We start from the raw sequence: 15,987 nt of genomic DNA on the forward strand, positions 1-15,987 counted from the left end.
TTGTCAACCACTTATACTAATTGTATTAACATCCAATAATCATGTAATATTAATAGTCTTTTCTCTAAGCTATTATTCCCAGTGGTCATGCAAGGTAAAAAAATAAAATAAAATATAAAGAAGCTACAAACTATTAATTTAATAATGATTGAAAGAGAATAACTAAACTTATTTCACCTAATCTTTTATTTTGTTTTACCTTATAGATTCATTAACTATATATGATATAGTTACATATAATATAATTAATTATGGTATATTTAAGAGTTATCTATTATAAATATACAAATACAGTTCAATAAGGTAAACACTGATCAAGAAATAAAACATATAATTATTATTAATAAGGATCTCAAAAAGTTATGTAAAGGATTCATCATAACCCTAAATATGGATTTAGCTATATAGCATATAAAAAAAAAATTAAAACAATACTAAACAAATTCATAGATATTCAAAAAGTAAATACAAACTATAAGATTCTTCAATGGAAAAGAGATGAAGAGAGCTTTTGGAATTACAAAATTATCCTTCATCAAAGTTAATTATATTGTTAATTTTCCTATGCTGCAATATTGTTCATCCAATTAAAATACATCTCAATCAACAGTTTACAATCTATCCCACAATTTTTTTTTTCTTAAAAAAAAACTTGTACATAATACATTCTTCTTGAGTTTTTTGAAGTGACAGGAAGAATGTTAGTTATCAAATACTCTCTTGGAATATTAGAACAACTAACGTGGTTAGAAAAAGTCATGTTAACGTGGTTAGAAATAGTCATGTCAAAGAGTTGCTTGTAAAATTTTTTTGATTATTATTATTTTTCAAAAAGTCCCATTCTTTTTGACAAAGTTAATCCTATCAGGCTGTAGTTTTAATATTGTTGAGGAAGCATAACGAAATTCCGATGGATTTTAGGTTCTTAAGAGACAGGAACTAGATTCAATTTTGACGTTGTAGATAGACATGCCCAAATTGTATTTAACTATTTGTTGATGCAAAGCAGTGGATGTGGTCAAGGGTGTGTGCAAGCCCAATCTCTTCCTTTCATACTACTTTCTAAAATTACTTGTGAGTGACTTTAGAAGAAAATAAAATCTTTATGCCTCGGATGCTAAATATAAGACTTTAGTGTTTCTCTTCTCTTATCAAAGCAAATTAAATGGGTATTTTTTCCTATTCTTGGGCAATTGCTTTTGCAAAAGTCATAGAGAATTGCGATCCAGTTGACCTTGGTTTGATTGGAGCAAAGTTTACTTGGCACCGTAAATCGCGAGGTTCTAGAGCTCTTTTCAAGGAACTTAATGGAGGTGTAGCTAACCTTCGTTGATGTGTGATTTCCCCTAAACTGAGCATTGAAGCATTGTGAATTCTCATTGTAACCCACTGTACTCGTATATATGGGTCGCCTCACATTCGCAGCCCAAGGATTACTTAAATGTTCTAACGAAGGATTAGTGAAGAAACCTCAACAATGTCATATCTAGCTTGAAGAATGTTAACGAAGAATCGTCACTTTTTAATGCTAACATTTTTGGTAATGTTTTCAAAAGAAAAATGCTAACTATAGACCCACTAAAAGACATCGAACATAAGCTACAGAATGACTATAACCAAATCCTGTCTAGGAATAACATGCATTGGATTCAAAAATCATGGAAGAAAGTGGGTGTAATTTAATTTGGAGATTAAAAATCAAATGTCCTATCGTGCTCAAACCATAACTAAATAAATAAATAAATATGGTGTGGGTGTCTTTTTTTGGAGCAAAAACCTAAATGGTGTTTACTCATTAAAGAAAATAAAATAATAAAAATTGATTTTAAAATGAATATAAATTTTAAAATTTATGTTGAAAATTTCTTTTCTAAAACGGGAAATTTTCATATTCTCCCTCATTCTTCTGTATATATTTTGCCTTTGCTTTTCATCTAAACTACTTCACATAAAAAAATAGCATACGATATTTAAAATCTAATTACTTATTGAAACATTGTACGATGAAGAAAAAACAACGTGTGTACTTCAAGAACTCCTAATCTTCGTTTTTTCCGGGTAACTTAAAACTCATAATAAATTTAAGAAATCAGTCGTCATATAAAATAAAATGCGATTCAAAATTTCAATAAATTCGCACAAAAATTACATGCATACCTAAGCAGACAGATACTGCGCTAAGATACGTCTACTTACACCACCGCTCATATAACATTTAATTAATTATCAAATCTATGCAACTAATAAAAATAATTAGTAAACTAACCACCTAACTAATAATTAATCAGAAACTGGAAGTCAAATAATTATGAATTCCAGAAGCAAATATTGTGACATAGATTGCAAATGAGTGAAAGAAAACTTGGTGAATGTGAAGTAGAGTTACTGTTATCGGGTAGCTAAAAATAATTAAGGACTAGAGAATAGAGATTGACAGGGTGAAGGGTAAGGAATAATTTGGAGGAACAACGAACACTTGGTGAGTCAAAATTCCACGTGGGTAAGGAGGGAGGGACCAAAGTAGCATGAAAAGAAGTGATAAGTGAAAGAATAGGGCACAAGATCCAAGAAGAATGGTACCGTACCTAAGTGACGCCACTCTGTTCTGTATATAGTGTAGATGTTTGTGCCCATTGGCAGTTCCTTCTTAAATATGGCACCGTCGTTGCTCCACTGTCATCACTCACTCAAACACTACTCAACTGCCACAACAATAATGCTTACCCTTTCTTCATCATCATCTTCTTCTTCCATTCATGATTCATTCACCATAGTCCTTACTTTCAGCCTATAACCGCCCCCAACCCAAAACAGAAACTGCTCCTACTCTTTTTCTTACCTTAGTCTCTGACACGCATTACACCATTTTAGAACGTTTCGCTGTCAACCGTTGATACATCAAATCACCGTACAATTCAATGATAGGGCCCGCAAGCCTAACTCATCTCTCTCTTCTTTATGATCCGGCGTTGTGTGGATTTTACTGTTGCTTCCCTTTTCTGGAGATGCCCATTTCAAGCTTCCACTTCCTCTTGTACCTTCAATCTTCGTTTTAGCTACGGATTACCGTTTTAAATCACATTTTGCATTTTTAGATCGTACTTTCCCTCTGTTGTTCGATATTTCTTATGCACAACATATATATTATTATATATCTCTTATTATAGGGACACAAACATAATGTTAACCCATATGGCATTGTCTCCTATGTATTTATATATAGGATCCTATGTTACCTCCCATTTTTAATTTCATTAATAATAATATCAGTATCTCAGTCTCGCCTACTGCTGACCGCTATGTTATGCCCACATTTGTGACATGCACCAAATATTATATCAACTAACAAGGGATGTTGTCAAGATAATTATCATATGGTGCCTATTTCTCGGTCACAATAAAGACTCCAAGACAAAATAAAATAATTAGTGGCGATGAAGCATTCAAAAAGAAAATAAGTACTGATTTTTGGATGTGAATCTCGACCGGTTTTACGTACGTTGTACCTAAGGTTGCAAATTGTGGTGTTAATTATTGGTTAACGCGGACAGGAGGGGGAAGGACAAAGAAGAGGCGTGGATATACAATACTATTGCATCTGTGAATAACATTTTTGCATCATCAACTTGTCGTGACATGGGTCATACAAAAGAATATCCGGGGGCCCCTACTTGATAATTAGAAAGATGGAATTTATCTAGCATTAATTTGAATTGGGTTTCTTGTTTTCTTGTCTTACCTATTCCTAGTTAGTGACAATGGTTTCGGGATTTAAAAATATATGTGATGGGAATATAATTATGCTCTGAATGACACGCACGGGGCAACACTTGTGACCTAACAAAATGATAAATAAAAAAGTGCCACACAGCCCGATGTTCATATCCCACTGAAACTTGAACGTGCTTTTATTTACATTGCCTTCTAATTAAGTGTGTTTCCTTTCTTTCTTTATTTGGGAGAAGGAGAAACATACACAACATATATCTATATGTGCGCATGTTACTAGGGGTAAAAAGGGAGGTAAAAGTCCTTAGAAATTGAAAAGTTTCCAAGATCCTTCTGGCGATGGATATCTGATATTCTGATATCGCACCCGAATCATATTCTCTGATTCGCAATGCAATGATTATATCATAACGGAAAATAGCAGTAGCTCAGCCACATCATGAAATATCCACACGCTGCAGCGAATCTCCATCCTCTCACCATGTACCCTTAATAAGCCGCCTAGCTTGTACGACGTGACAAACACGTTCCTCCCGCGTTACATGGCAAAATAATTTTAAATTGTAAAACCAAAACGACGGCCGAATAAGGCCACACTAGCTAGCTTCGATCTCTACGTTCCAATCTGGCTATGCTCTTTCTGTGCAGGAGCAGGACCACATCTCTATGACTATATACCAAACCACTCTTCTCCTCTATCTCATCTTGATAACTCCCCATTTCTACCTCCTCTTCCCATTTTCTATCCCTTTCCAATAAATTATTGTGATTAAACAAAACAACCCAGCTAATAATGCACGGTTGACTCTCTTTCTATATAAAAAAACGGATTCGACAAAATAACTGTTTCTGCATTTGAATTTTTATCAAAACCAAATGCATTCCGTTGTATGTATTTGCGTGTTTATTAGATAAGAAGAAGCGAAAAAGTGGTGTGCGCGGAAATAACAATAACAACATTCGAATTTTTGCTCCGGTACCTATTTTGTTGTACTTGTGAAAGTGGAGTGGATTTTGTTCCAAGATTGGAAGACTCTTCTCACATGGGGGGGGGGGGGGGGGGGATAATAAGATCAGCTTTCTTACCTTCTCAAACACGTGCCCGTAACTTGCACGGCATGATGCGTGTCCCTGCCCCTCCCACGCCCAACAATTAAACAAAACCATCCCCTTCCCCTCTTCCTACTAGCTACTGCCCAGCTCTTTCACTTCTGCATATTCGCTGTATGTTGGGTAATCTTCTTCCTTCTATTCTTTTAGTTTATTCTTTTAATTATTTTACAATAATGTGTGAAATTTCAAAAATTAGAAAAATAAATAAATAAATAAATAAAGCAAAGAGAAAGATGATATACAATCAGTGACTTTGGTGTACTCTCTTTAAAAGCAAACTAAAAACAAAGAAAGGGACACGGAATTTAGGGAAGCTTAGAGAGAAAACAAGAGAGATAAAACTGTAATGGAATCGTTTGTTCTTCCAAGGGAATTTACAGAATTCTGCACAAGAAGCTTTAAGTTTCTTCTCCGTATAACCCGTACAAAGAACAAACGAAGCTAAATTCCTGTTCACCTTAACCACACGAAATATAAAAGCTGTACACCAGATAAAAGAGTCTTGGCTGGCGTAAAAGATAAGATTGAAATAAAATACCTAAACTAAACTTAAGAATAAAGTCAACAAAATGGCATGTTCAAATCGATGGGTGTCTTTTTTCATCGGTGGAGAGATAAAGAAGAGCCAAAGCAGGTTTCACATTTTCATGGCTTCAACTGAACCCACTCGTAACGACCTTCCAATGGCACGTCCTTCACAATATCATAATTATACCTGGAAAAAATATTTAAATAAAAAGGAACGATGGAGCTAAATGATATATAAATTATGAAATGAAAATAAAATAAAATAAAAAGAATACGTGTGCGAGAGAGAGAGAGAGGAAATTCCTGTTGATTTCACTCACTTGTCTTGAAACCGTTTGTGAATGTCTTTCTCGGCGGTAGCAAAGAATTCTTCTAGCTCCAACTCAGAAGGCATATTTTGCGCCGTTGTTATGGGAAGGCGAGAATCGGTCTCCATTGAATCCAGCTCCTGCGAATTTTCTCGAAGCTCGCTCGAATGGCTCATTTCTTTCCTGCGCAGCACCAACGACGGCGGACACGAATGAATTAGATCTTCGAACGAAGAATTTATTACGGTTCAGAATTGTAGATAGATTGTGGACGCACGTTTATTATATACATTCGAGAGCATGAATTAGGATTTTGAGCGGAAGAAATTATGGCAGGTGAGGCACCATTTATTTCATGCTCTTTTCGAACTCAAACGACTTAAATTATTCAAAATTTCGAAAAGAGAAAATGCTATGAGGAACTAGCTTCAAGCAATTTCAAATTAAAATTAAACAGGTAAAAGAAATATTATAAATCCGTTCAATTCAAAAACCTCTCAATTTCTTCACCGCCATTGCACGTCGACATTTCAACCTGCGCGCTCTCCACCTGTAAAGAAACGTTGAAAGCGGTGCATTAATTTCTATGAAAGAAAATGAATGAACGAAAGGATGTAAAGTGGAAATTAATTAAAGAGAGCAACAAAACGGAGGTTCAACAAAATCTATATCGGCAATAAATTGTTCAGTTCAGAGAATTTAGAAAACGAAACAAGTCTTTAATAGTTATCTATTACCTCCAGATCTAACAGTTTGATCCTCTCCTCATCGAGTTCAACGGATCCGTTGCTGGAACAGCAAGACGCCGGAATTTCATCGGAGGTAGGGCTGAGGCAGCGTTCCGCCGTCTCCGTCTCTGGTTTGACGACGGAAGAACTCCTTCTCGGACTCTTGGCGGGTGTTGAGATTTTTGGCTCTTGCTTACTTTTGTTAACCCTCCTTCTCTTCGGTGTTCGTGCAGCTGAACTGTCAGCTTCCATGGATAATGCTGGTCGAGCTCGAGTCCTGACACCGACCTGAGCTATCTCCATTGATGTGCACTCTCTTCAAGTACGTGCTCTTGCGATTCCACACAGAAACACACACCTCACCCTTCCTTTTCAGGTGTTGATGTGGTGTGTGTTTTTTGGGATTTTGTTAACGCAAGAGAGAGAAAGAGGGGGAAGGGAGAAGGAAGTGTGGCGTGAGCGTAAGTTGGTGCGCGCGTGTAGTACGGAGACGACGAAAATTGTGATAATGACGAAAGGGGTTCAACGGTTGGGATTGGGTAATTGCTTTTTGTTAGTGGTGCTGGCAAGGGTGTGTGCTGTGCATCGTGGTGGTGGCCCAGTCTCTGTTAACAGTGACGGGGAATCTAGAAACGGGAAATTTGACGGCGCCGTTATATGGAAGCAGTGGGGTTTTTAGCTGCGCCGAAGCAAGGCCTAATAGATGAGCGACACCTCATGAAAACTGATGGGAGATGGAGTTGTTGGAAGGGAATTAAGGTTCGGACAAAATGAGAAGAGTGACGGAGGCTGGGAATTGCGATTACACCCCAAAGTAATTTTGCAGTAGAAAACAACAATCATGCGGTTACAATGAAACAATCATCATATATTTGCATTGAAACGCAGAATTCCGTTTGGTGGAGAACCGGTCTTAAGCAAAATAATTGTGTTCTAAACCCAATTACGGATATATCCTTCCTCCTTAAGCTCAAACGCTAAAATGCCACGCCCCACCATTATCCTGTTTCTCTCTCGTCACCATGCCGAGCACACGAGGATTTGGCGTTTATCCTCGTCAAAATTCCGATGCACACTTTCTTCCTTGCTACAAAAACTATTAATCCGATAAAAGGAAATATAAAAAATATTATGTAAATAATATAGCTCTAACTTTATATGCCAAAGAACAAATTGTAATATCGAGAATGAAAGTACTTTTTTAAAATAACGTTTAATGTTTACTGATTACTATGTAAATTGTTTTTTTATTAGAAATAGCAGTAAAGTGTATTAATAACATTAGACTAATGTTGCCTTTTATTATAACATTTTTATACTTATAAATCTTTGACCTTCAATTTATTTTTAATTCTTTAGGCAATGCATCTTACATTTAATTTTCCTAAGACCGCAGTCCGCAGGTAGAAAACATTTATTCTGTGTGATACTAATTCAAATTAATGTTTAATTTTAGTCAGACTTAAATTAGACTTCAATAGCAATATGTTTTTAATTCTTGCCCTGCTACAAGTAAATTTTATATGAGAAGCCAACCACATATTGCTGACCAAAAATGGTGTGCAAAACTATATTGCAAAAAATCATGAAAATAACCTGAAATGTACTCATAAAATTGAGTTTGCTATATATTAAATTTCTAATAGACTCCCTTCTTTATGTTGGGGGTTGGGGGGAGGTGTTTTATTTTCTTGCAGTTCATATTTCCATTCCAGTGCTACGCACTTAACTGAAGACAATAAATCTTGAAATGACGAAACGGAACAAAGTGTAGGAGTTGAGAGCGGGGGGACATGACACACATGAACATTTAATTTAGGACCATAACATCTATGCTTGTGAGGTAAGTTTGGAAATTAAATGTAGAATAAAATCAAATACGGTTGAGATACTCATGTTGCAATGCGCGTTTACATACACGTGGGTCACATAGATCAATCGCCAGCAAAACATGTCTCCTTTGTATATCATCCATCCTTCATGCAAATCATTTTTTTCGGTACTTTTATGCCCATCTGAAAGTTTATATAACTTTCTCTTTTCTTATTCATAAAAATAATTGATTTAAGACAATTGATTTAAGACTTACTGAAACAAAAGAAAAAATATAATTAACTTAAGACCAAGAGACTCTTTTTTCTTCTATCAATACTTTTTAGTGATTTTAAGCTTTTCCGTCGCTGCATTAGAATTTATGTTTATTAATTAAGTCGCATTTTATAAATTAATTAAGTTACAACTTTGTAATAATTAATTTTTCTTCTTGCATCCAATATTTTAATCAATTATACATATGCATACATATAATTTAGATATTAGTACTGTTTTTTTTATCAAATTAAATGCCTTAAAAAACTTGTGCATGTGGGTAAGTGGGGAACGGGTGTTAAAGTTAAACCAAGCCCGCAAACCCAAGGGAAGGAAAAGGAATGTGTCCTTTACCTCAGGCATTAGCTCATCACATTTTCCACGAAAATCAAAGTGAGCTTTTCTTCTATCTCCTTTATTTTCTTGAGAACTTATATATATATAAAAAAAAAATTCCTGTTAGTTTCTTTGCCCCTCTTTAATTTGGTCTGAACCTTGTTGTGTGCTGTACGTTTTTGGATGGCTCCAGTTTCCAGGGGCCCATTCCATGCATTCTCTCATGTGTGGACAGACACAAAGTACCATGAATTGCATGCAGATCAGTTACAAAGTATAAGACGACAAATTCATGATAAATAAATAAATATGTTGTAAGAAATTGACAAAAAGGAAACCAAGTCCATCGACCAGTTACTCCAGTGGGTAGAGGTAATGTAAGCAAATCTATACAGACAAATCTCTCCTCGCTTGCTTATAAAGAAAATCAAATCTCTCCTCGATCACTTGCTTTTTACCTTCACATACGAATCACAACTCAAATTTGACTATTGTTACATAAGTGAATTTGGTGCTTGTTAATTGAGATGAGAGAATCTTAAAATTACTTTTATTTATACTTGCGTCTTATCAAACACATTCACTAAAATCAGCTTAAAATGAAAGGTTTTTATTTATTTTTGACAGTCGTGTAAAAAATGTATTGAAATTATAATGGAAATATTTAATAATATTTTTCAATCAGTATTCACCTTTATATATATATATATATTGTATATGTACATTGAAAATTATGTTTTTATGGTCGATTGCTTTTACTTTTTTTTCACAATAATTATACTAAAATAGTAATTTAAGAATCTACACAAGTCTACTTTATTTATTTTACACAAGCTTCTCTTGACACGATTAATTCAGTAAGATAGAAAAAAATCTTGCAATGAAAATTTAAAATATTAAGTAATTTATTATATTATTTACTCCAAGATATAAGTTGTTAGAGCAGAAAATTTTATAAGGTTAAGTTTCATTAATACTTCACTTATTGATCATACATATTCCATAATCATGCAAAATTATACTAATAACGTGTAAGCATTTTTTATGTCTAATATATTAAAAGAGTACACTTTTGTTTTATAACATGGAGAGAATAACTCCAAGGACGGGGTATATGTAGGCCAATATCACGAACATATTAAAAAATTGAGTTAACTTACTCTTAAAAACTATTTAACAGGAGGAGAACTTTTATAAAAAGTATTCTAACTTAAACATAGTAATAAGATGCTACTTGATTTCTTTCTCTATATACAACGAGATATATGAAGATCCCATCGTCTATTTCTTAGCCTTCTAATTTCATGTACTGCAGGACCACTATGGTGAGATTCACGACACTCTTCATTGGCAAATTTTGTTGTTATGCTTAAGTTAGACTCCGCCCGGTTGTAAACCACAACCTCCATTGACTGTCATTATTCTAAAACACTCTTCCATGCACACCCAGCCTTAGATGTGTTTCATGAAGAATAAATGCACTTAATGTTACATTTCATCCACACGTGCAGAGGGAAGGGTCCAAACTATATCAATCTCTTGTTTTTCTAAAAACATGTGTCGACTTAAAAAAAATTGTTTGAAGAACCAAGTGATTCCTGTTAGAATAAGTACTAGTCCAATAGATCATATTAAAACTCTATAGTTTAGTATCTTTAAATAGGAATAATACTAAAATAGGGGATCTCTCTCAAGGTCCTCATGTTGTAAATTTTAAAATAATTATGTACTTTAATTCATATATAACTACATCAATTCATATAATTTTTTTATTAGCTTTCTTTATATTATTCAAAGAAGTTATAGAGTTTGACTCATTTAATACAATTCGGTTGTTTAACACTAATTTGCTCGTAGGTATTATTATACATGAATAATTTGTATTAAACATTCAAACATTGTTGTAAAAGTCTTAAATATAACTTAAAATATGTTTATAAATTTGCCAATATCATTTATAAGATCTTACTAAAATAATGAGTTATTTAAGACTAACTTAACCGTTGAAATTTTAAAATTTCTCCTTATCCTTTGTCTTGATGAAACTTTATAAGAGATAATTTAGCTATTTTTTATATAATTATATATTGAATACACCCAAAAACCATCTCTAACATCTAAATTTTATCAAACCAGTCTTGAAGATAATCTCATTAAGCTTTACCTGCAGGATGACACATATATAGTATTTCGTATGATATTTATTAATTCTTTTTTAGATATATTTTTTGCATATTTTTTTTCTTTATTTTCTATTATATTATTTTTCACACTCTTTTTTTTTACCTTTTTTTTCATTCACTCGCTTTACCTTAAAATGAGATGTAAACTTTTCTTTTCAGTATTTATACATGACACAATAATAAAAAAATGTATCTGAATTATTTTTTATCCGATTTAAACTGAATGTTATACAGATTAGAGTATTATACTATTTTTTAATAAAATTTATTGTTTAAAAATATTTAATTAAAATTAACGTTTATATTTTTAATAAATAAAAATAATATATACTCGTTGTAATAATTTTTGTGCATTTACGTTATTTTAAATTTAATTATAATTACTAATTTTGGAGAACAATTAAGTAATTAAGAGGAAAATGAAGATTATCCAAACGAAAATTATTCTCATACACCGAAGGATGATGGTTCAGTTTGATAAGATTGGAGGTAACTGGGAAATAATTAACTAAAATTTGCAACTTTAGTGAATGTTTGTACAACCTGGTTCAAATTAAAGGTCACCTAACATCATAACATCTTTAAATCAAAGGTGAGATAACTATAAAGTAAGATTCCCGTGGGGATAATGGACAAGATCACATGATATCTATTAACCTTAATTTAAAGAGCGGCACGGAAAACTATAACAGATTTTTCCTTGTTATTGCATTAGACTAGGGTTTAGAGCACCCATTATTGGCGTCATTATGTGGTTTAGTTTTAACTTTAATCTGAAAGTGCTTTTTGTACACTTTAATTAATTGAAACTGAGCGCGGTGATTGAATCATAATATATAGGCCAACCATGGCCCAATTAATTTATACCGCAATTCTCTGCACGAAAATTGCTATTTGTTGCAGGCTTTTCTTGCCTTGTTTGCGCTTCCCATTATTTTTAATTTTTTTTCTTCAAATTTTACTATAATATATTCAATAACAAATTAATATAAAATTACAAATTTCGATACAGTCTTAAATTATATAATCTTAAGTCTGTAGATAAATAATAATTCATAGATAAAAGTTGTATATATGAACCTTTATTTATTTTAAAAAGCATATTAGAATAAAAAACTTTAAAAAATGATTATTTATTTTTTGTTTTGAAAACCAATTTAAAAAATATGTTTTGTATTGGTTTATATTAGATCTGATCAACGCTGGTTCTTTATTATTTATTTTTTCTACCAATTTTTTTAGTTATTTGTTTAGGAAATCTGACTAATTTTTAGTCCAATTGATCGAACCACATTTTGAAAATTATGTTTGTTATTGATTTTCAATGAGTGAGTACTTGTACAAGAGAAACAACAATAATTAAGATAAATTTTCTAAGCTAAGTGAATATTTTCTCCCTAAATATATATTATTTCGTACATTTCATTAGTGAATCTCATACATGAACCTTTTGTAGAGATTGGTGAGTTTTTTGGATGGGGATGAGACCTATGGCTATGGTGCGAAGATGGTTGGTGGACAAAGCTTTGGAGGAATTGGCTCCGTTCGTTGGGTTGGATGGGAATGCTATCGTAGAGCGATGTAGTTGAAGGTGAACAAAGAAAAGAGGGGCAAGAAATGGGGTTTCATTAGTTCGTGTGAAAGCTTCAAATATGATCACTTGGTTTGCAATTTTGTGACTTGGTCAGTGTTTGGTAAATGTAAAGAAAGAGAACAGGAGGTATGAGAGGCAGTTGAGGGTTAATTAGACACGTTTTGATGTGCATGAGGAATAAGTTATGTACTCGCTGATTCTTATGTTGTGTTTGCAGTGATTATTTGATTTAAGGTTTTTTTTTGTTGGCGAATGAGATAGTAATCACTATGAGTTAATGTGGAGGGTCAAAAGTTGAGAATGCCATTAAATAATGATTTTAATATGGAGCTGTACGTAGAAATGATTTGGTTACTGTGGTAATTGATGAGAGCCAAAACAAATAGTCATCAACCAGCTTAATTTCAACATAAACATCTTATTTTCTGTATAGGATTTATTAGGTCTAAATAGATGAGCCATGTCACCGGTCGTACAGGCACTTCATAGACTAAACAAATAAAAACCTAACAAAAGAATTATAAAAGAATAAAAAAGTATTTTTGAGGACTAAATAATGACTTTCTAGAAATAAAGGTGCAATTGAAAAAGTGAGACATTTTGAAGAAGAAAACACATAATGTAAAAAAAAAAAAAATTCATCATCTTCAATTTTTTCTTATAACATTTGTACAGTTAGAAATTACCTAAACAAATTGAACACTTAACTAATTCTTTAATCTTCTGGTTGAACAAGCCAATTTGGTTTATTATTTTAACAGTACATTACTGTCACTCTAAACTTTTGCTTTAATAGAACAACTAAGATTTTATTTGTATGTTTGTAAAAGTTTTTTATTCAAACAAAAAATAATTGTTTTATATAACTTTTTTCCTTATGAGAAAAAGTATCTTTTATTCTTTCTCCTGTGAGGTGATTTAACATTATATAAACATCTTTTTTAAAAAAATCATTTCAGTTTTTTAATGGTTTTACATTTAGTCCTTAACTTTTCTAATTTTTTCCCTTTAGTCTTTTAGACTTTACTTAGATGACGAGATAAATAAATAAATAAAAAGTAGAAAGTTTGGAGGTAGAATAAAAATAGTATGAAAAAAAGGTATTATTTAGATGGATAAAAGTAAAATTGTTTTTTGCCTATTAAAAAAAGAGAAGGAAGTAAAAATAAATAATAGATTATATAAACACAAATTTAATAATAAAAAGTAATTTTGAAAATTAAGAATTTTAATATAACATATTTTCTGCATAGCTTTACTTTTAAAACAATTTTATTATTTTCTAATCAAATACAAACCTAAGAAAAGAATTATTCAGGAATAAAAAAAGTATTTTGAGGACTAAAATAATAAAATTTTAGAAATAAAGGTCCAATTGAAAAAAGTGAAACATTTCGAAGAAGAAAATACATAATGTCAAAACAATATTTTTGTTAAATAAATAACAAAAAAATTAATTCACCGTCATCTCCAATATTTCTTATAATATTTTTATAGTTAGAAATTACATAAACAAATTGAACACTTAACTAAGATTTTATTTGTATGTTTGTAAAAGTTGTTTATTCAAACAAGAAATTAATTATTTTACATAAATATTTTTTGTACCTTTCCTTATTAGAAAAAAATATATCCTTTATTATTTCTCCTTTTTTTAATGTGAGGTGATTTAACATTTTATTAAAAATAAAAAAATCAGGTTTATATATATATATATATATATATATATATATATATATATATATATAATTGATTTAGTTTGTTTAACTTTTCAAAAATTTTGGCCTTTAGTCTTTTAGACTTTATTTAGATGATGAGATAAATAAAAAAGAAAGAAAAAATTAAAAAAATTAGAACTAGAATAAGAATAATATGAAAAAGATGCATTATTTAGATGGATAAAAAAGTTGTTTTTCACCAATTTAAATAAGAAAAGAAAGTAAAAATAAATAATAGATTATATAAAAAAACATTTAATAATAAAAATAATTTAAAAATTATAATTTTTAATAAAAATTTTTCTATATAATTATTTTTATAATAATTTATTATTTTCTAAAATTATTTAACAATTAAATAATCTGAAAAAAATCCAGACCCCCTTATCCACACCCATTTTTCACAGCAAGTGTGAAAATGAAAATAAAATATATGAAACATTTATTCTTTCTTTTTCTTTCTTCCATTAAAAATTAAAACAAAAAAAATTGTTTTTGCCTGAAGTCATTCTTCTTAAATTCCTTATCCTCTTAATCATGTTTTAATGAGACTTTTTTTTGGTTTATTGGTTTGTAGCAATTTAATGATTTCAAAAAATACAAATTTAATCAATTATGTCGATTCAGTTTAATTTACACACTCGTAATTAAATTAAATCAAACCAATAATTTTTTATTATGCATCGGTTTCATTATCTTAAACAATGTCTCATTGCTCAAATTATATATATTTTGCCCTCTCTTTCTTTTAATTTTGTAACATACTTAAAAGAATGTCATTTTGATTAATAAAAATGGTACTTGAACCAATGACTTCAAATATCTTATTTTATTTTTCTTATGAAAAATAAAAACTCTTTTATTAAATGGATGATTATTTGTATTAATGAACCTGAATTTCTTCCTAATTTTAAGAATAAAATGTATATATCGTAGAACCAAATTAAATAGACTAATTTTTAGTCAAATTGATTTGGTTTAGATATAAAAAAATTATGTAACTTGTAAACCCGAATTAAATTGAGCTAATCCATATTAATTCATTGAGATTATTTATTCTTTCTAAAAGAAAAGCAAATTGACCCATGGACATCCTAAGGATGGATTTGACGCAAAATAAAGAAGTTCCACCTTACAAAAGAAAATAGCGGGAAAAATGGGGCATAATTGACAAATTTTAGCATGATAACATTCCCAAAACGACCAAAAAACTTAAAGTTGTGCCATCTATTTGCAATGGTAGACAGTGGAAAGATGTAGCTAGTTGAAATGCTAAAAGAGAAAGAGAAAAAGATGAAGAGGGAAAGTGGGGAACAAAAGCAATTGAAGAATCTCAAGGTGGTGCAGCAGTTAATTGATAATGTCCTAAAGGAGATAAGAGAGTTAAGGTGTATGAAGGGTTCAGGGGAAGGATTCCTTTCATGTCCAAGACATGTTTGTTCTGTTAGTGCTCCAATGGTCCTCTTATTTTCCAAAAGCATCTACTACACTTTCTATGGGTAGAAGTAGAAGGAGAGAGTCAGCACTCAGGACTGTTATTTTCTCAAGGACCCCTCTCTCTCATCACTTATCCACTTTTTAAAGCGAACCACTTTTGCGGCTTACGCCTTTTCCACCTTTTTTTTTTTTTTTTAAGTCCTGTCAATTTTTTTAATGCATGCA

The 15,987-nt window shown here is 31.4% G+C and overlaps 1 protein-coding gene across 1 annotated transcript; it reads right to left on the reverse strand.

The window, feature by feature from the left end:
- Nucleotides 1-5,177: 5,177 nt before the first annotated feature.
- Nucleotides 5,178-6,906, reverse strand: LOC113869335 (cyclin-dependent kinase inhibitor 7-like). The gene is made up of 4 exons (XM_027505614.1): nucleotides 6,416-6,906; nucleotides 6,173-6,228; nucleotides 5,691-5,861; nucleotides 5,178-5,557 (listed from the first exon to the last, which is right to left on the reverse strand). Exons 1-4 carry the CDS (start codon nucleotides 6,707-6,709, stop codon nucleotides 5,488-5,490), a joined length of 591 nt encoding a protein of 196 aa, XP_027361415.1. The 5' UTR covers nucleotides 6,710-6,906; the 3' UTR covers nucleotides 5,178-5,487.
- Between the last annotated feature and the right edge of the window lie 9,081 nt (nucleotides 6,907-15,987).

The sequence above is a fragment of the Abrus precatorius genome, unplaced genomic scaffold (assembly GCF_003935025.1).
Source record: "Abrus precatorius isolate BTA unplaced genomic scaffold, Abrus_2018 Scaffold6, whole genome shotgun sequence".
NCBI lineage: Eukaryota > Viridiplantae > Streptophyta > Magnoliopsida > Fabales > Fabaceae > Abrus > Abrus precatorius.